This window comes from Nycticebus coucang, chromosome 15 (assembly GCF_027406575.1).
Source record: "Nycticebus coucang isolate mNycCou1 chromosome 15, mNycCou1.pri, whole genome shotgun sequence".
NCBI lineage: Eukaryota > Metazoa > Chordata > Mammalia > Primates > Lorisidae > Nycticebus > Nycticebus coucang.
The window spans coordinates 51,396,394-51,417,532 of NC_069794.1; the positions used below are offsets into that span (position 1 = coordinate 51,396,394).

Consider the following 21,139-nt stretch of genomic DNA (forward strand, 5'->3'; position numbering starts at 1 on the left):
CCAAATGTTCATTATTTTACTCTTAAAAACAGCAACTATTCTTCCTAGACGGACTTCCATAATACTCTGCCTAGCCTGGTAATGATAATGAAAGTGATGATGACTTTCTTTACTTTTCTCTAGTTCTAATATCACTTATGTCAATCTTTCAGCTTCTTATTTCTTATTCAATTCTAAGAATAAGAATAACATAATATACTCTTTTTTAAAAAATTCTTCATCCTATGTTACAGAATTTGATCTTTTATGAAATATCTGTGACATAAAAATATGAGATGAGATTCCTACCGTTTTATCAATGTAGAAATCAGGCCCAAGAGCAGTTGCCTCAGATCATAGAGGAAGTAGTTTCTGACCCACTGGTAACTAAAGAATTGGAAAAAGCTCAAACCTTTTATCCTGTGGAGTGAGCCCTTCTATCACCTGAGAAGTGGTGACCAGCTGGGATGGCTCTATAAGCAGCTGACCTCCTCTGAGGACAGCATTGGCTGTTAGACAACTCTGAGAATGACAACTCGTCAACCAAAATTATGTTTCTGTAACACCTCCCCACAGTTACTAGCGTTCGAGGAGACATGTACTTCTATAGCCATATGGTACAATAAAAAAATATTTGATCTTGGTCCCTGGTTCCTGGCACAAGTTCCTGGAAGTCTTGGAATTTCCTGAGTGATAGGAGTGTATTTTGTATGCTAGCATGGTGACTAAAGGGGTATAGCCTCATGATGGGGATTGGCCTCTAGAGGACTAAAGATATGGTTAGAAGGTTAAAACTATCAGCTTACCCCCTGCCCTCTGGAGAAAAGGCTGGAGATTGACTTCTATCGTGAATGGCCAGTGATTTAATTAGTTGACTCTGTGATGAAGCTTCAATAAAGACTCTGAAACAATAAGGATAATGGGGCTTCTGGAATGATGAGCACATGCATGTGCTGGGAGGGAGGTGGGCCCAGAGTGGCTCTGTACTGCCCCTCCAGTGAGTCAGAACTATGCATGGTCCCCTGGAATTGCCACTGGCCTCTGAAATGAGAGCAATCTTGAAGGACTGGGCCCTTACACGGGTGCCTATAGTGCCTGTGGAGTCTGACTCTAACTCTAGATAATTATCAGAATTGAAGGAATTTGTCCCTAAGTAATGGCGTCTGCAGCAAGTCCATATGGTTAGTGTTAGAATTAAATTGAATTATAGGACTCTGAAGCAGTGTTGGAGCAATGTGTTTGGTATCAGAAAAAAATCCTAGCACTCTAGGAGGCTGAGGCAGGAGGATTGCTTGAGTTCAGAAGTTGGAGACCAGCAAGAACAAGAGTGAGATCTGCTAAAAATGGGAAAAAATAGCAGGATGTGGTGGCATGTGCCTGTACTCCCAGCTGCCTTGGAAGCTGAGGTAGGAGAATCTTAGCCCAGGAGTTGGAGGTTGCAGTGAGCTGTAATGACACCACTGCACTTTAGCTGCCAGGGCAACGGAGTGAGCCTCTGCATAAAAACAGTCTATGTTCCCGAACAACATTCACCTTGTGGTTTTGGTGTATAGAAGTCCCCTCACATTTGTTCTCTAGATCTTTTCCTAATTTGACACATATGCATAAAAAAAAATTGGTTAAGCAGACTAAGAAATTATTTTACATAGGAGATTTGGTCAGTTGTGGGATGCCACATTTAAAGTTTAAACACTTTAAATGTTCATTTAAAAAAGTAGTAGCATCTGTATATTTGACTGTCCATTCATTTATCTATCTAGAATGCTTAGGTATATTTTCCCTGTGTGTAGTCACTGTGAGTGCAATAGGCAAGAATGTATAGGAAAGTAGTTACTATATAAAAACTTACCTGTTTATTTAAATGTTAATGATAGGAAGTTAGGGGTTATAAAAATAAAATAGCAATTTTAACTTGTTTATTTAAATGTTATTGACAGGGAGTTAGGGGTTATAAAAATAAAATAGCAATTTCTATAATTAATAATTTATGTATAGCAAAAAGGATAAAAAATAAGGTCTGGAATGAAACTGCCTGGGTGCAGGTTGTGACTTCACTGCTTTTTAGTTATTTGACCTTTTACTTAACCCTCTGAGGTCCAGTTTCCTTATCTGTAAACCAAGGAGAATAATAATAACTGTTTTATGATGTCCTTGTGAGGATTAAGTGATTTAATTAATGGAAAACACTTATGTATTTGACATGGCTGAACACTCAGCAAATTTTAGATACTATTTTTCCTATTATTTTTGTTATGACTGTTACTATTACAAAACATATACTAATCTCTATTTTGAACCTAATCTATAGCACAAAGTTTGTGGCTTATAAATGTTAATGAGCACGTATTTACTTAATAAAAGCATTTTGTATATTTTGGAACATTTATTTATTGAATCAGAAGTTTCAAAGTTTTGAGAACTGTAAAAGTGACTGAGCCAACTGTAAGATTTCTTGAAAAATGATAGAGCAAATGGTAATGAGACATTAGGGGAGAGATCAAATAGACTAGGAGAGCAAGAGGAATCTCTTCTATAATGCAGATAAAGAACTTTAAAAGAAGCAAAAAAAAATATTTGGAAACGAGAAGAATAAATGAAACACCATAGGCCTAATCAAATAGGTATCTTGATTGTAGACAATTGACAAACAGATGTAAAAATGAAACATAGGAACATAGGAAAATACATCTTGCCACTGTGACATTGGGGACACAAGTTAAGCAGATTGAATTAATATACCAAATGCTACTATGATATAAACATTTCGTATACACTATTATCTGAGTTATCTCACTTTTCAGATTCACGGAAAGGGAATACATAAGAAGTAAAAGACTTCTGAGAAGATATGTATAAAATAAGATGAGAATGGCTTCATCACAGTGAAAGCCAAAGTTTAAAGAATCATCGCTCTTCAGGCATGAACAACTATTATGTGTGGTTCTCAGAAGAGTCTGTCAGTGGACCCATTGACCATTGTGTATGATAATTAGATGCTAATTTTTTAATAATATGTTCGGTTTTTATCCAAAGCTGTTAATATCAGAGTAGAAAATGTTAGTTTGTGTACAACTTGGTAAAAAAAAAAAAAGAAAAACATTCTGTGTTCTTATATAACATTATTTTTCACGTTCCCTTACTATTTCATACTTTTGGACTGAGGTTAAAAACTGTAATTTGTTCATTATCTCAACTTCATTTTGTTGAGCATTTAGCTTCTTCCAAGGATATTCCATTCCCATCCTTATAGATGAAACTTGAACCTATTTTCAGGGTTAATTCAAACCTGACAATGGCAGATTACCTAGAACTATTTTATATATATATAAATATATATATAATATATATTTAATTTAATTATATTTATATATATTTAATTTAAATATATAAATATATAAATATATTTAATTATATATTTAATGGTTTAATTTTTTTAATTTAATGGTTTAATTTTTTTTTAATTTTCAGGTTAGTATGAGGGTACATATGTAGGTTACATTATTTCTGTTTGTAAGATAATGTCCACAGTCTGTGTTGTAGTTGAGTCCTTCACCCAGGAAGTGTGCCATGTATCCCTACATTGTACCCAATACATGGGAACTGGTGTAACTCCCTCCTCCATTCCCCACTGATGAATTTAATTTTATTTTTCCTTCATGTGAGATTATAGTTATTGGTCTACTGGTTTCAGATTACTACTGAGTACATGAGATGCTTGCTTTTCCAAAAGTGGAGACACTTTACTTGGAAGAATGTTCTCCATATCCATCCAGGTAAACACAAAAGATGCAAAGCCTCCATCTTTTTTATGGCTGCGTAGTATCCCATGGTGTACATACACCACAGTTTATTAATCCTTCAATGGGTTGATGGGCACTTAGGTTGTTTCCATATCTTTGCAATTGCGAATTGAGCTGCTATAAACGTTCAACTGCAAATGTCCTTAATGGTAAAATGCTTTTGTTCCCCTCTGGGTAGATACCTAGTAATGGGATTTCAGAATCAAATGGTAGGTCTACTTTTAGTTCTTTGAGGTTTCTCTATACTTCTTTCCAAAAATGCTGTACTAGTTTGCAGTCCCACCAACAGTGCGTAAGTGTTGCTTTCTCTCTGCACCCACACAGCATCTGCAGCTATGGGACCATGTGATGTAGTCTACTCTCACTGGTGTTAGGTGATATCTCAGAGTGGTTTTGATTTGCATTAGCGATGATGAACTTTTTTTCATGTGTTTGTTGGCAACTCATCCGTCTTCTTGGGAAAAAGTTCTGTTCATGTCTCTTGACCATTGATTAATGGAGTTATTTGTTCTTTTCTTGTTAATTTTCTTGAATTCTTTGTACATTCCGGTCAGCTAGTGAACAGAATTATATTCATTTTTAACAACCATTTGATATAGTTCACATTGATCAGAAATAACATGTTTTTAACCAAAAATATGTCTGTACCTAAAGCAAATATCCAAAAAGTTTGTTTAAGCCACTGCATCTTCTTTTTGTATTGCTAGGCTTTTTATGTAGCGTCATATAAATTTAATATGCAAGGATTTTTAGAAATGACTTTCCTGTCCTGCTGGACAGGCAGTACACTGTGATAGTCTGGCAGACCCTGCTCTGCCTGTTGTTCCTTATGTACACTGAAAGCAATTTTGAGTCAAAGAAGAGTGGATATTAATTATTATATAATACATATTATGCTCAGGGTATCAGTAAAGAAAGCTTGACATTTGTCATGAGTGTCTGATACCTTTCTTATCTATTGTAGATTGGCTTGGACAATAGAGAGCACTTTCCCTGATCTTTCTTTCTTTCTTTTTAGAGACAGAGTCTCACTATGACGCCTTTGGTAGAGTGCTATGGCGTCACAGCTCACAGCAATCTCCAACTCTTGGGTTTAAGCGATTCTCTTGCGTCAGCCTCCCAAGTAGCTGGGATTACAGGTGCCTGCCACAACACCCAGCTATTTTTTTGATGGAGTTGTTTAGCTGGCCCGGGCCGGGTTCAAACCCTCCACCCTCGGTGTATATGGCTGGCACAGTAACCACTGTGCTACAAGTGCTGAGCCCCTGATCTTTCTTACATATTTATTGTTTCCTCTCGAAAGATGATTTCGCCAGCCCTTTTGGGAGGCAGCGGTGGGGGGATTTTTTAAGGCCAGGAGTTTGAATCTGAGGAATATAGTGAGACCCCATCTCTACAAAAATTAAAATTTCCAGGCATGGGGGAATGAGCTGTAGTCCCAGCCACTCAGGAGGGTAAGGCGGGAGGATCACTTGATCTCTGATGTAATGGTACATTTCAAAACTATTAAGAAATTAGTATAATTGTGATGGATGTGTTACTTAGTTCAATGTAAGAATTTCACATTGTATATGAAGCAGTACCCGGAACCCCATAAATACATCAATGTATAAAGTTATGGTTTAATTAAAAAAAAAAAAAAAAAGTTCAAGGTTGCAATGAGCTGTGATTGTGCTACTGCATTCCAGTGTGGGTGACAGAAAGAGACCCTATTCTCAAAAAATTACATATATGTGATTTTGAAAAATGATAAAATTATATTTGAATAGGGTTAATTTTAAAAACATACTTTATATCTGCCTCTCTGTCTTAAATATTTTGTAACATTTGTAATTAAAAAAGAACTTATTTCTTTTTTTTTTTTTTATTGTTGGGGATTCATTGAGGGTACAATAAGCCAGGTTACACTGATTGCAATTGTTAGGTAAAGTCCCTCTTGCAATCCTGTCTTGACCCCATAAAGTGTGACACACACCAAGGCCCCACCCCCCTCCCTCCTAGTTTGTTCATGTGTGTAAGCATTTTTACAATTTCTTCTTATGTTTTAAAGTGTTTATGTTATAAATTTTCTTTATAACTGGATTTAAAAATTGAAAAGTTAAAAAAAAAACCTTGGTAAATTCACCTTTCTTGTTTTATGATTTCTCACATTAAAATTAAAATTTTAGAATTTTCTTTCATTATTATTGTTGGCTTTTTCACAAATGTTTTGTTTCTAGAGGGCCCTACCTTTTATATATTGTAATTTTGTCCTTTCAAGGCATTTAATATATTCTCTTTTAGTCTCTGTAGAAATGCTGGAAAAGAATTTGAAGCAGATGGGAAGGCAGCTTCACCAGCTTGAGAAAGATTTGGAAACCTTTCCCCCTCCTGAGGACTTGCATGACAAGTTTGTGACAAAGATGTCCATATCCTTTTGATATCTAAATAAGTTAAATCACTAGTCAACTAGAGTTACAATTTATTTAATGTTTTAGGTGTATTTGCATAACCAGAGTTCTTTCTATAATGCCAAATTGTAAAAGATTTAATTTTTGCTGTCTTGCAGGGACATTTATCAGTGTTTATCTATCATGAATAGTATAGAAATATATTTCTATTGATTTCTTTTTTCCTTTTTGTCAACTTAAATAATAGTAGGTTTTCTCATTTTTATCCCCTTCATATGCCAGTGTTCTTCTGGTTGTGATGAATTGAATGGACATTATAACTCAGTTTGAGGAAGTTTGAATAGGAAGTCATAATATGCTTTATATACTTTAGAAATGTTGGAGGTAGCAGACGCAGACCTGGTAAACTGCAGTATCTAGTCAGCTTAATTTTGAGAGTCAGTGTATATTAGAAATTATCTTATGCTCCACAAAATCTAATATTTTCTTTAGAAAAACCACTTGGTTCCACCATCAAAAAGGGAGTTTGTTCTAATCACTGCTTGTGTATTTTCCTCATCCAAAATGCAATTGACAAAAATGTGTGTATATAAAATTAATAGCATCGGTCTTGGGTCCTGTTTAGTGTTTCTTTTGTAGTCAATTATCTTTATCACTAACTTTGGAACTTAATCTCTAATGAGTAACTGAAGTAATAAACTTTTTTATTTCCTGAAACTAATATTGAGTTACTTTGCAAACCATTCTGTGAAATTAGGGACTGATATCTTTTGTGTTGTAATAAAATGTTACTACAATATATTATTAAAATCCCATATGGACTTCTGAATTCTATATGAAAGGATAACCCACTTCTAAAATAAGCTCTTATAAATAGATATTCCTAATATTTTAATCTGAGGTACTTGAGATAAAATGACTACTTTTTCCCTTTCTACCTCTTTTTTCCTGAGATTTAGTGAATCACAAAATTAATATTTGGCTTGTCGTAGATTTTATTGTATATGCTTTTGGCTTAATTGGGACTTGGTTCAATTTTAGCTTTCTTCACTGTCTCTGTTGGGAAATATCATATAAATGCACTTCAGCAACAATCAATCCAGGCTAATGTGTTTGTTCCCTTTTGTGTCTTCCCTACCCTCAGTTCCTTCTTTCATTAGGAAGGATGCCTTTATCATTGTACTGGGTAAGGCTCTTTTTTTATTATTTAAAAAAAAAAATAAAGATGAAGTCTATGTTTATCCATCAAAAATATATTTTTGAGTTACCTTCTGCTTTGACAAGGTATGCTTTATAAAATAAATGTATAATTGTAGAATTATATCAGTTTCATCATTTTAACTTCCCCCCTCATTTTATTATGTTAAAAATATTCATATGTGACAATTTATTATTTTAATCATTAAGTATTGTTAATTGAAGTACTTGTTATTGTTCCCTATAGATAGAAAGCAGTTTAGAAAGATTCTGCTTGCTATAGCTTCTGGTAACACACTATGAGTACCCTAATTATGAAGCTCAGGCTTATGGAATTAGGATGAATTCCTGAGCTTGGCGTAAAGGTTGTAGAATGCAGCTCAGCAGATAATCTCAGGACCTATCCATACTTGTATTTATGTGACACAAGAAGATGAATAATGTCGGCTTCTTGAAAGGAATGCAGCTCATAAAAAGCAACCAGCAGGAAATCAGAAACAGGAAGGATGATGCTTTGTTGGAAACAATTTTTCATTCTGAGTACAATTATACTCCACGGACAAGAAAGCTACTACATCCTGTCGCTAAATATCACAACCTAGAAGCCTCTAATGAACTGATTAGCATTCATGTATCTCTTGGAAGTCAGATATATGAACAGTTGGTGCACTTTTCTATTGACAAAGCTTATAATCATAAATATTCTTTGCCGAGATTAGATTGCACTCGTTTGCTTTTCATCTTAGTTAGACATACTAGTTTCGAAGTAATTAAATTCATTCATTGCAAGGCTTTGTTTACTTTAATTAGGACTGACAACAAGTCAGATTTTAAATATTAAATGCATTTATACAGATCTAATTAAAATGGAAAATTGTGAGCTTCTTAGATCTTAGAAAATTGAAGAACTTGGAAGCTAAAATGCTCAAAAAGTAAAATGCATTTAATAAAAGTTTGTTATTAACACTCAAATTTTGTTTATATTTTAAGTTTAAATGCTTATTAGTTGAAGCACATAGCAAATGGCTGGTTCAATAACCAGTTCTGAAAGAATGTGTGTATTATTTAAGTTGTTAAGCATCCATCTTTATAAGTACATACTTAGTTTTTTGAACAACCATGATTTAGTGAACTATGAAATAATCTGTTAATTGAATTGTTTTAAATTATAGATATAATTTCATTGTAATATGAAATTTTACTAATAGTGCTCAATTATACTATGCTTTTCTTCCTCCAGTGTATGTTCTTTCTTTATATACATACTGCTTAATATAAAAAAATATGAATTTAGTGCATACTTTAAAACATGCATAATTATTTCATATATCATTGACTTTTCAGTAATAATTGTTATTTTCCAATCACTAAATCTGGCCAGCACTCTAATTAGAATTGAATAGGGCCACAGTAAATATTTGCTTGAAAAATGTAAAACACAAATTGGAGGCAAAGTCGTCAGTATTGTTGTATGCAAACTATTATTTGTGGGTGGTACATGCTCATTAAATTGTTATCTGTGAAAAAATTAAGAAAATTTCAGGAATTGTGTTAGTGCTCATTTCTTTCTTTCTTTTAATTCTGTAATATTTTTTATTTAAAGGAAAATAAAAAGACATTGGGGAATTGTCCTTGCACAAGCACTTGCCTTTCTCTTTTCTTTTATCCTGTTCTGAATCTTTTAGAAAAATACCATTTTGGGAGACATTTATATGTTTTAGTATTTATGTGGCAAGTTATTGGACTCTTTCCATGTTATATACTTTAAATTTCTTTATTGAAATGCCACTTTATTTTCACACTTTTGTTGTTGTTTCACTATATAGGAATGCTTTAGACCAGTGGTTCTCAACCTTCCTAATGCCTCCTAATCCCGTGACCCTTTAATACAGTTCCTCATGTTGCAGTGACCCCCAACCATACAACGATTTTTGTTGCTACTTCATAACTATAATTTTGCTGCTGCTATGAATCAAAATGTAAATATGTGATATGGAGGATGTATTTTCATTGTTACAAAGGGGTTGCGACCCACAGGTTGAGAACCGTTCTTTAGACATTTCTAAAATTACTGGGTAAATGGTACAACTGACCCAGTAAATTCATTGAGAAATAAACATATATCTATGTTCGACACTGCATAACATATAGTATTTGATAGGTAAAGGAATTCAATGTATATATAAATACATATTTAATTGAACTTTGGCTAGTAAGTAAAATAGAAGATCTGAATGGGTGAAATATAAACTTGTGTAATACATACTCCAGTTGTAAGCGCTGGGAAATTGGATAATTGGGTAATTTATTATAGCAGATTTTTTTTTCTCTTGAGTTATTCTTCTTACTTTCTCCTCCTTTTCTTCATTTGTTCTTCTTCCTTTCTTGCCTTTATCCATCTTAACCCAGTCTTTAAAAACTTTTAAAACTCAGGCTAAATATCCTGCTGTTCATCCTCTATGAATCCTCAAGTGTATACTCATCTTTTCTTTTTCTGCAAAAAGAAACAAGAGCGTGCTGCACAACTTGGTACTCACTGCTCTTTTGTAGTCGTGCCAGAGTTGTTTTAGTCAATCTCATCTTCTTTTCCAAGGCTTCTGTTCCAGGACCCAACCTAAATTAGCCTCTGTCACTCTGTTACATCAAAAATTTTTATTTTCTTCATGAATGAAACTCTCATTCATTTACTTATCTGTCTCCACACTCCAGAACGTATGTTTATCACAGCAGGGACTTTGCCTATTTTGTTAACTAGTGTTTTCCCAAGTGCCTAGAAGAATATAGTGGAATACAGTAGAGCTCAATAACTTATCAAATGGCCCACTGTATCCTGCGTACATAAGAAGTTCTAGCAAAGGTATTTAAGCACATGGGACGACTGAAGCTGAACCTCACGGGGTTTGTTAATGAAGTAAAGAGGGTGAAGACCATCCTTGGTGGCCAAACTATAATAATAATCATATGAGCTAAGAATAAAGATGGGATATGTCTGTGCTAGATGGTTTAGTAACAAGCAATACTGGCAACCAGGAGAAAAATTCTAAATCTTAGTTGTGCCCTTCAGTTGGCCATCTCTAAATATTTGTGGCTCAGTGCACATGCACAGATCTAGTTGTTGTATACCTTTCACATGGGAAGATTATAGTGATTGAAGTAAAAATTCATGCCTTAGTCTTGGTAGAGGGAAGAGAAAATAAGTTTCTCAAAATATCAGTAATTGGATATATATCAATATTTTTGTAACGAATATTATTAACTATTTTGTTGTGTATTGCACATATTTCTCTCAACTCTTTACAAATACAGAACTTGATTCTCTCCGTCCTTGGCAGCAATGCTGTCCCTTTTGTTCTTGATCTTTCATTGTCTTTCCTTTATTGTTTTCCTTATTTCATCCTCTACGGGGGAAAGCTTTGACCAGAAGAACCACATCTTGTTGAAATTGGGATTTTATTTAGATGTAAATATTTCATTTTTCGTTTCCTTCCCCTGACCCAAATCTATTTTTTTGTTTGTTTTAGATTTTGCTGATGTCTATTTATACTTTTACATAAGTGAAAGATAATAATATGACTTCTATAAGTTTAACTCTGTATGTTGCATTTCTTTATATTTCTTAATTTCAAAGAGCTATTGGCAATTATGACTAATATTCTAAGAGTCTTTTCAGAAGGTGGTATGGCCATTTTATATCTGACTGCATCAGCAATTTGTCACAGAGCAAAGAAAATTCTATTTTTTTTGTCTAGATATTGTTTTCTAATGAGAATATCACATTCACATTAAATTCCTCTTCAATTTCAATATGTTTTGAATTATGTTGCCATGAATAAGTAGCAGAAGAATATTTCTGTATGCATGTACCTCTGGATAATCATAATTTTCTTTTTTTTTTTTTTGTAGAGACAGAGTCTCACTTTATGGCCCTCGGTAGAGTGCCGTGGCCTCACACAGCTCTCAGCAACCTCCAACTCCTGGGCTTAAGTGATTCTCTTGCCTCAACCTCCCGAGTAGCTGGGACTACAGGCTCCAGCCACAACGCCCGGCTATTTTTGGTTGCAGTTTGGCCGGGGCCGTGTTTGAACCTGTCACCCTCGGTATATGGGGCTGGCGCCTTACCGATGGATAATCATAATTTTCAATCATGTAGTGCATAGAAGAAATTACGTACCAATTTTCCAAGAAAAGTAAAAATGCTAATTTGCTTACATAATGAGAGATGTTTTAAATTTACCTCTTAAAAATGTATTTTTGTGTACCCTTAGGACCTTAAATAAAGTTTGAAATAAGTGCAGAATAATAAGTGTTATGTGTGCTACTAAAGGCCTATTTTTCTAAGAACTTTTAATGTATTAGCTCATTAGTCCTTGCAATAGCCCTGTGAAATAAGTGATTTTATTATTCCCATTTTACAGATGGGAAATTGAGGCACAGAGACATGAAAGCATTTTCCCAGGGGCACACTGCTTCCAGGTTTAAGAGGTAGAAATTGACCCCAGGCCGTCCAATTTAACTGTTTAGCTCGATGCTTATACTGTTGATTTCAGTATCATTAAAATTACTCAACTGTAACCATTGGAATATAACTTTAAATTATATTGCATGATCCTCATAATGTGGTAAATTGGAAGAATTTTTTTACACCCAATTATTAAATATTTGCATTTCTGATAATTTGCCAAAATTAGATATTATACAATATTTAAGATCTCAGCGTACAACGTAGACTGACTTTAAGAATGGTTAAATATTAGAGGTAATATGGGAACCAGAGATGTACATTGTATTTACAGGTTTTTTTCCTTCAAATTATTTTGTAAGTTTTAGATTCCCTTAACTATAGTGTACAGCTTTGTCATCACTGCAAAAGGGCAATATGAGAAACTTGCTAAGTTACTTGAAAACATGGAAAAGTTATACCAGAGTATCATGGGATACTATGCTGTTGATCTGAAGAAGGTGTCCGTTGAAGATTTTTTTACTGACTTGAATAACTTCAGAACCACATTCATGGTATGGTAAAAAATTTAATATTTTTTAGAAAGTATTTTTATCTAATCTGTCTCATCTATTATACTTTTGTTTCATTACTTAATTTCACTCTTGTCTTTTCTGATATTGAAAGTTAACTTTAGAAATTTTAGTTTTTAAAGCTGTTGAAAAATGTGTAGTTTGTTCTCTTTTTGGCCTTTCCAACATTTAGCTGTAATCAGAAATTTTTATTGAAAAAGTGACAAATTCTGAAGTTCTTCATAAAGACTCCCCTCCTAGCTGATTACAGAACACTTTTATAATAAGTTTTTGGCTATGAATTTGTTTCTTTATAAAGATCAATTTGTATTTTTGTGATATAATTTTACTAAATTCCATGCAGCTCTTATGAAGCTTTTTTCCCCCCTTTTCTTAATGCATTGTACAATAAGCTGCATGCAATTTGCTTTTGAATAGATTTTATATTTGTAGGTTTTCCTTTAGATACTTTAATAGGGAGGTCAGGGTCTTTGATGTGGAATCCTTTCATTTAGGCATTAAAAAGATCTTTTGAAAAGTATTAGCTGATTAGATGGGGAGGGGGAAACACACATATTAACGTGAGAAGACACTGTTGCCTCCCTAGGGAAACTGGTGATACATTTCTGCAACAAAAGTTGTTATTCTTAATAGATGATAAGTCATTTTTATATTGCAGCAAATATTAGTGGAGATTAAAAAGTTTTGAGGTGTAAAGAAAAAGGTTGAATTTAAGGAGCTGGTTGTTTTTTAAGCTCTGGAAAACATTATTGCTAAATGTATGGGACTTGGTTATGATTATTTAATTGTGATTGATTAGATAGCCTTTTAGTAAAAACACACTATTTGAAAGGAAAATTTGTCTATAGTAAATACACATTTGGTAACAGTTTCAGTATATTTTATCCACAAATTCAAACTGATTCTTTATTTTTTCGCTACCAGAAATGAATTTGGTAAATAAATATATCATGATGTACCTGTATGTGCCATATACTTTACAATGTATTTAAATTTCATGTTTTCTCAGGCATCGTGGCTCAGTGGAAGTAGGAAAAGAAAGAGCTACGTTTAGATTGCATACTAGTTATGTGGATTTGAATACTTATTTAACCTTCCTTAACCTCAATTTCTGTATTTGTTGGGGGGAGAAATATGCTAGTTCATTCCTCTTAAGAGTAAATATTAAATGAGATAATATGGTTAATAATAGGTACAGTTTTTGAGTAATGGGTGATTAGTGGGTGACATGCTTTAATAGCTAACACTTAATACTTAAGAGTGCCAAACATTTATCTGGAACGGTATTAGCTCATTTAATCCTTACAACAATGACCAGATGTGTTATGTGTACTGTTCTTATTCCCATTTTCAGATGAGGAAACTGAGAAATAAAGAGACCCTGACTTGTGCATCATTGTGTAGCTATTAAGGAGCTAAGGTGCTATTCCAGGCTGCCTGGCTCCAGAGCTTGTACCACTCATGGCTGAACTTTGCCAACTTCTATTAAAAGTTTAACTGCTATTAAGTGTTTCAGACAAAACTAATTTGAAACCTGATCCCTTTCCTTAAGTTGAAAAAAATTTAAATTGAAAAAAAGGGACTAGGGCAGCGCTCAAAGGAGTGGGGAACCAGCCCAATATGCCAGAGGTGGTGGGTTCAAACCCAGCCCCAGCCAAAAACTGCAAAAAAAAAAGTGACCAAATTGTTTTTAACAGTAGTTTACTCAAAATTATTTTTACGTTTAAGATTATCTTAGAATTTAAATTTAAGGAATTAATGGTAGGTTATTTGTTCAAAGTTTTCTGCTGTACCTCTGACTGACTTACCCAACTCTGTCTCCTCAGTGTTATTAAAATCTCACAACTAATTTATGTAGGTATAGCTCTTCAGGTTCTTTTTTCTTTCTCTCTATGAGATCCTTTTTACAATAGCTAAAGGAGGAACATCTGTTCCAGACTGCTGCCTCAAACCATGTAGACCAAGGGGAAAAAGTTACAAAATCTTGTAGCTTCTCTGAGGAACAGCTGTTCATTTTGACAGCATTTTAACTCACCTCTCTTCTACTTCAGAATTCTCAACTGGGCATTAACTTTTTCTTATTGTTGTGTTTTTTTGTTGTTTTTTTTTTTGTAACAATCTACTATTACTAATGTGCTTATTGGGAATAGTTTTCATTCAGAACAGCTGAACAACTTCCCAAGCAATAGGGAGCAAGTTGTATTGTAATTTTGTTTAGTTTTATTTTTGTTACCATTGTCAACAGAACAAAACCAAAACAACTGCCACTGATTGAGGACTTGCCTCTTAGTAAGCCCTGTGATAAGGTCTTTACACATGGTATCCCACTTGGTCTTTGCAGGTGGGGTAATTGTGAGGGAGAGAAACTCCATCATTTCAAACAGGGTTCAGAGGGGACTAAGATTGAATGAGAGCCCATCTGAGTCTAAAGCCTCAAGTTACCCTCCTGCTCAGGTAGTTTGCAAAAAAAGATAAGATTTGAATTTTAATTTGTAAGGGTCTTTTTGATAACTTCTGGAGAGAATCAGCACAGGGCAAACTTTATTTTATCGTTTGGTATAATAATTTTCTATTTACATTGACAAGTTCATGATAGAAAAATATTTTCAAGTCGGGTTTTATTTCAAGACATAACATATCCTCTTTTAAAATTAGAGGATTATTAATGTGAAGCCTGGTTGCTGGGGTGAGGGATAACATAAAGGGTAGAGAGTCAGCACCTTTCTGTAATAGATTTTTATTTCCTATAGGACTCATGTGAAGGTAAAGTTCACATTGGAGTTTCTAAGTGGAAATGTCTGAGCTCACACTATAGGCTGAGTAAATTGGTGGCCTATCAGGCATTAAGCTTTTATACCAAGTGAAGTTCACGCCTTTAAACACGATGTGTAGTGTAACAATGATCATCATGTTCCCTTTGTGACTGGTTTTAGATTCCTAAGGAGCCATCACCAACCGCTGTGTTATTAATAGATAACATGCTGCCATTGGATGAATTAACTCATTATAGAATTTTTGTTGGATCCTGCTAGGAACTTCTTATCCTGTTTAATTTTATCCAACCACTGTAACATGTTCATGTTTTTCTTCAAGTTTAAATCAAATTTTCCTATCTTTCATTGGTCACTGTGGTCTGGAAGCATAATCTGTGTCCTGTCTCATTCGTACTAGAGGATTCTACTTAAAATGTTTTTGTTTATGTGGCTTAAATTACATGATTTCTTCTTCAGTTTTCTTCATTTCTTATGCTAATGCTGCTTTTTTTATCATTGAAAGTTCTTTTGCTATTATCTTTGTATATCCAAAATTATTAACATGGTACAACACTCTTAGTTCCTTACCAAAAGGTCATCTAATAACCTTATTTGTTTTGCTTAATATCCCATCTTAAAGATCTCCTAATGATCACCTCTTTAGAGCCCTTTGCTATTTGTCTCTTTACAGATAATCTGTTTCAAAAGAAATTTTCTACCAAATTACTTATTAAAAATGTGTCTTTTTTTCTGTTTTAATTGAACATATGACTGCTAAGTGGACCCTTTGAGGTTGCAATCAGATATTCTCATATAGAAGGTTGTTTGTGCAGCTTAGCTTTGTTCTGAGGGGGAAAAAAACTAGACATCCTTTCTTATTAATAGTTTTTCAAACCATTAACATCTAGAAACTCTACTTTGGGGTTAGGATTTAGGGGACAACAAAAAGTCCCTGGCTTAAAAGAGATTACTATTGCACACAGAGTAGGGGGAACGCTATACTATGGTTTTTTAATTCTTTATGCATGGGTGTAGATAGATGTGCCAAACTTGATTGTTATTATTTTCTAGTCTATAAAATCCAGACAGACTAGAATTCCCTAAACTTTATTTCTCACATAAATTCTCATTTAAATTATTAGTAATGATAATCAAAGAGAGAAATGGTTAGCCTTGATTTCTTTAAATCTTAAGGGATTGATGAATTCTACCTATGATAGGCTTCACCCTTTTTGTTTGGTTCTAACACAGGTATTATGCTGCTGGCTTTGAGATGAAGGCTGTGGCATTAGGGTTTGAGTCCCATCTGTGCATATTATTTGCAATGTGACTATAGGTAATTAACCTTACTGGGCTTTAGCTTCTTGAAAATGAAAGCACATGTTTCTTAGGGAAGTTATATTTTGAAGATCAAATGGCATAGTGTAAATACACCGTCAAAACAAGTTAGCTATGTATAAATAATAGAGGCATAGTAATTTCACGTTTCCCTTTTTATAACAGTAAGATAGATATTTTAAGCATTTTATTTTTTTTATTTTATGTTTCCATATTTCCATGTATAATACTGTGAACTTGAAATAAACAGCTACCTGTTTCTCATGTATAGTTCTGTCTTTAGGTTATTTCTACAATTTTGTTAAAGTTATGTTTTATCTAGTTAAAGATTTTGTCATTCCTGGTATTTACAGACTTTAAGTCGATTTTTGGTTTATGCAATTGAAATCTATGTAGTGAACAAATATAAAATCAATTATAACTCATTTGATCCTGCTGCATCTGTTGATCAAATATAATTTATTATCTTACTGAATTTTTAGGCTAACATAGTGAAGTGCCAAACAAAAATGAAATCATCCAATGAGATGGTATTTTTAGTGTAAAATTTTTTTGATAAGGAGGGCAGCCAGAACAAAACTCATTTTGCCAAATTATTTAAATTACACAAATTTGATGCTTGTCAGCTCTAAATGCCATTTATGCTGACTACCGTGTAGGCCGACTAGACCATCAACTGAAACGTCAAAGCACTAAGCATTTCCTGTTTGCTCCTCAAATCTTGTAGATTGACTCATACGTTGTTTGCAAAAAAAAAAAAAAAAAAAATTATGTACAAGCCCTATGGTTGAGTGTTGAGCCAGCTTGTGCAATTATAATAGGAAGCATCTTCTGTCCTTGTTTATTTTGGTGGGCTTAAAACTTGAAAATTGTATTTGAAGTCATTTCATATAAGACTTACGTCTTCATTAGCACCTTTGTTATTCTGAGATTCTCCTTGGAGCTACAAAACTCCAAACCTAAAACAATATATTCTAACTATAGGACCTTTTTTCTTTATTATGCTTCAGTATCTGTTTATATGAAGAATGAGATCAGTTTCAAGTGCTGAATATTTTGAGTTTGCAACTTTGAAAATAATATAATTCTGATAGATTAGGAAATCTTAACTCTTTAGCCTTTCACAATAAAAACTCACCCAGACTAATTGGTTTAATTTTTTTCTTTACTAATAAGGTTTATTCTAACTATGTATGCCTTGCTCAATTAGATAATACATGCATTTAACTGACAGGTTCTGAATGATTAAATGACTGGTAATTTTTTTTTCCTTTAAATTTTAAGTATTTTGTTTGTTCACTAAAATAAAAATAGCAAAAGATAAAGGCAAATTATTTTAATGTAATAATGAGAACAATAGATACTGAAGAGAAAAGAAATCAACTAAATAACTAATACATAGTAAGACATATTAACTAATGTAATTGAAAAAGTAACACTAAATTAGAACATATGAAACAAAAATAAATGAAATGAAATATTCTTTGTTCATCAGATGTAGTGGTCACTTCTACATTTTATCTCTCTCACACATACACACATCCCCAGGTTGAGGAGAAGAAAGAGCACACATTATTAACTTAAGGCTATTTTTTTTTTTTTTTTTTTTTGGCCGGGGCTGGGTTTGAACTCGCCACCCCCCAGCATATGGGGCCATTGCCCTACTCCTTTGAGCCACAGGCACCACCCCAATTTAAGGCTATTTTTAATGTTATGGTTTAAACATAATTAGCTTCACTTTGGCTTTATAGGTCTTTAGTTGGATGTTTCCCTTGGGGAGGTGATTAGCAATAGCCCAAAAAAAAAAAAAAAAAAAAGCTGCTTTATCACCAAGCCTACCTTCAGTCACCACATGACTACCATCTTGTACATAGCCACCTGTGCCTTAATTAGCCTCATAATTGGGAACTTTACAAATCTCCCAATTTGAGTATTTTATAGTATATCACTTCAGAACGCAAGGGAAGAGGATACACAATGGAAAAATCAAACTATACTTTGAGAAAACATTTATTATGAACATTTCATATTTTATTAAGGAAATGTTGAGTAGGCTGAAGTATCTTATTTGCTTGATAATTTTGCAAAGTGTTCAAAGGAATTGTAGCAAACTTGTAACAAAGTTATGAAGGGTCAGTAATGTTACATACCTAATGAGTTAATAAGTAATTTGTTGTTTTATCTGAGACTGCCTTCACAAGAGGAAGCAGCATGAAGCTGAAACATTTTAATCCTCAGCACCTTCATATCCTCTGGGACATTCTACTTTGCTCCTCAAAGGACAGTTCCCATTTTCCTAAGTTACACAGTCATAAAACGTTCAACTAATAACAACTCAGATTGAATATTAAGATGATGAATTATACTAGAGCATAGTATATCATATGTTCTTATTCTCATTGATGGCATTTTTAATTGGATTTGCTAATACTACAAAAATTAATTGGGTTAATTTTATTGTCATTCTAGATTTCTTTCTAAAACATCTGTAATATAAAGGTTTTCCAAAAATAAACATTTTCCATTAGGAAGTTAGAATTTATAGTTTATTTTTTTTATACAAATTTGGAGAGAATTTTTATATTTAGTTGCCAAAAAAGTTATTTGGTAGAAAACTGACAAGTAGATTATTATGCAGCCTTAAAGAAAGATGGAGACTTTAATTCTTACATGTTTATATGGATGGAGTTGGAAATCTTGAAGAAAAAGTATCCAGTGTACTCAGTCTTACTATGAAACCCAATTATAGCCTAAGAAGAAGGGGAAAGGGAAGAGGGAGAGGAAGGGAAGGGGCAGGATGGGTGGAGGGAGAGTAATTGGTAGGACCACACCTACGGTGCATCTTACATATTTTTATATTTTTTATGATGACTTTTATGATGAGTAGGAATTTTTTAAAAATTTTCTTTCACGTCTCATTATAAGAAGGAATATGTACGAGAATACAAAAATGCATTTTTAAGGATTTTTTCAAATTAAAAGATTTTCCATCTTTTTTCAAAAATGAAGTAGCCATGAATTTCTGGAAACTAGTCATTAAGTATAGTGGAGCATTGCCTGTTCTCAAGGTAAACTAGCTCCCAGCAAAGTATTTAGTAAGGTGAATGTGTTAGACCTGTAAGTGATTGTTTACTTTGAAAAAAATAGCTTTGTTTTCATAGCACCCAATACTCACTTCCCTGAAAAGCTATAGGTATTTTAGCTGAATTTATCTGATCTCCTTTTAGGGACTTGAGAAAAAATTGAATGCTTAGAAAAAAGAAAAGATTTTTGAGTTTAGTGAAACGTGGGCTAAAGAGATTCCTGGCTTATACAGTGTGAGTATCCATTAATGTTGAAAGAAATATAACTCCTAATAAGAAGACATTTATAAGCTTTTAAATATTTTTTTCTAATAAAATTTCTACTACTTTTTGAAGTAAAAAAAAAAAGTACAGGATATTATAATGTGTGAAAAATGTTGAGTAGGGTAGATGATGCTATTTAAATGGGCTAAGACTCAGAAATATAGATGAAGTGCGATCAAAAAGTTAGGATCTATGGCAGCCTACTTGTATTTGATACTATCATTTTTGTATTTCATTTTTTATTACAATTTTATTTTATAACATAAAATAAGACTGATCTCTCTGTCAAGTAAAGACATATTTGTAATATAGAGTATTTATAAAGCTTTTATGGGAAGAAAGGGAAAATGCTCATTGATATTTTGAATTTTACTTTGGGGAAAAATATAAAACAAATGTTAATAGTATCATTGGTCACTGTTTATGTTAATTTATCAGTCATGTCTATTTTCAAGTGAAAGCAGTACTTTGACAGGGAAACACAAAAAAGTAAACTAACTCTTTTTTCCAGGATAAAATCTCATAACACATATTAGATTTGGAAGTATTAAAAACAGTTTGCATATATATTTAAATTAAATCTTTAGAGGTATAATAGCTAGACTTGATGTTGAGAACTACATCTTGTCTTCCATATTTAATTCACCACTATTGCTTCTCTGCCAAGTGATACAGCCTATATTGGATGCAATCATTTTACTCTGAACTCAGTGTACCATCACATTCCAACAGCTCTGAATGGGAAGTATTTATATTCTCATAGGAACTATGAAAACTGTTACTCCCCTATATGGTTGATGGAAGCATATGTAACTGAGGTAAACTAGAAAGTAGCTCTTTCTTCACAAGCTGTTGCATAAATGTGTTTATGGCACTTAATTAATTATATAATAATAATGAAAATAAAGGTATAATAAAATAATATTATTAACATTTGTATAGGGCTAACATTTATATATGTCAGGCTTACATCAAGCCATTTTTATATATTAACGTAATTTTTTTTCTTTCTTCTTCTTTTTTTTTTTTTATTGTTGGGGATTCATTGAGGGTACAATAAGCCAGGTTACACTGATTGCATTTGTTACGTAAAGTCCCTCTTGCAATCATGTCTTGCCCCCAGAAGGTGTGGCACGCACCAAGGCCCCACCACCCTCCCTCCTTCCCTCTGTCTGCTTTTCCTTCCCCCCCTATAACCTTAATTGTCTTTAATTGTCCTCATATCAAAATTGAGTACATAGGATTCATGCTTCTCCATTCTTGTGATGCTTTACTAAGAATAATGTCTTCCACTTCCATCCAGG

General features: G+C 33.3%; 1 protein-coding gene across 1 annotated transcript in view; it reads left to right on the top strand.

Annotated features, from left to right (window-relative positions):
* DIAPH3 (diaphanous related formin 3) overlaps nucleotides 1–21,139 on the top strand; it is a 578,378-nt gene that overhangs the window by 378,003 nt on the left and 179,236 nt on the right. The window contains exons 23-24 of the mRNA XM_053563890.1: nucleotides 6,063–6,186; nucleotides 12,214–12,379. Of these exons, the coding sequence (XP_053419865.1) occupies nucleotides 6,063–6,186; nucleotides 12,214–12,379 (290 nt within the window). The remainder of the gene's footprint in view (nucleotides 1–6,062; nucleotides 6,187–12,213; nucleotides 12,380–21,139) is intronic.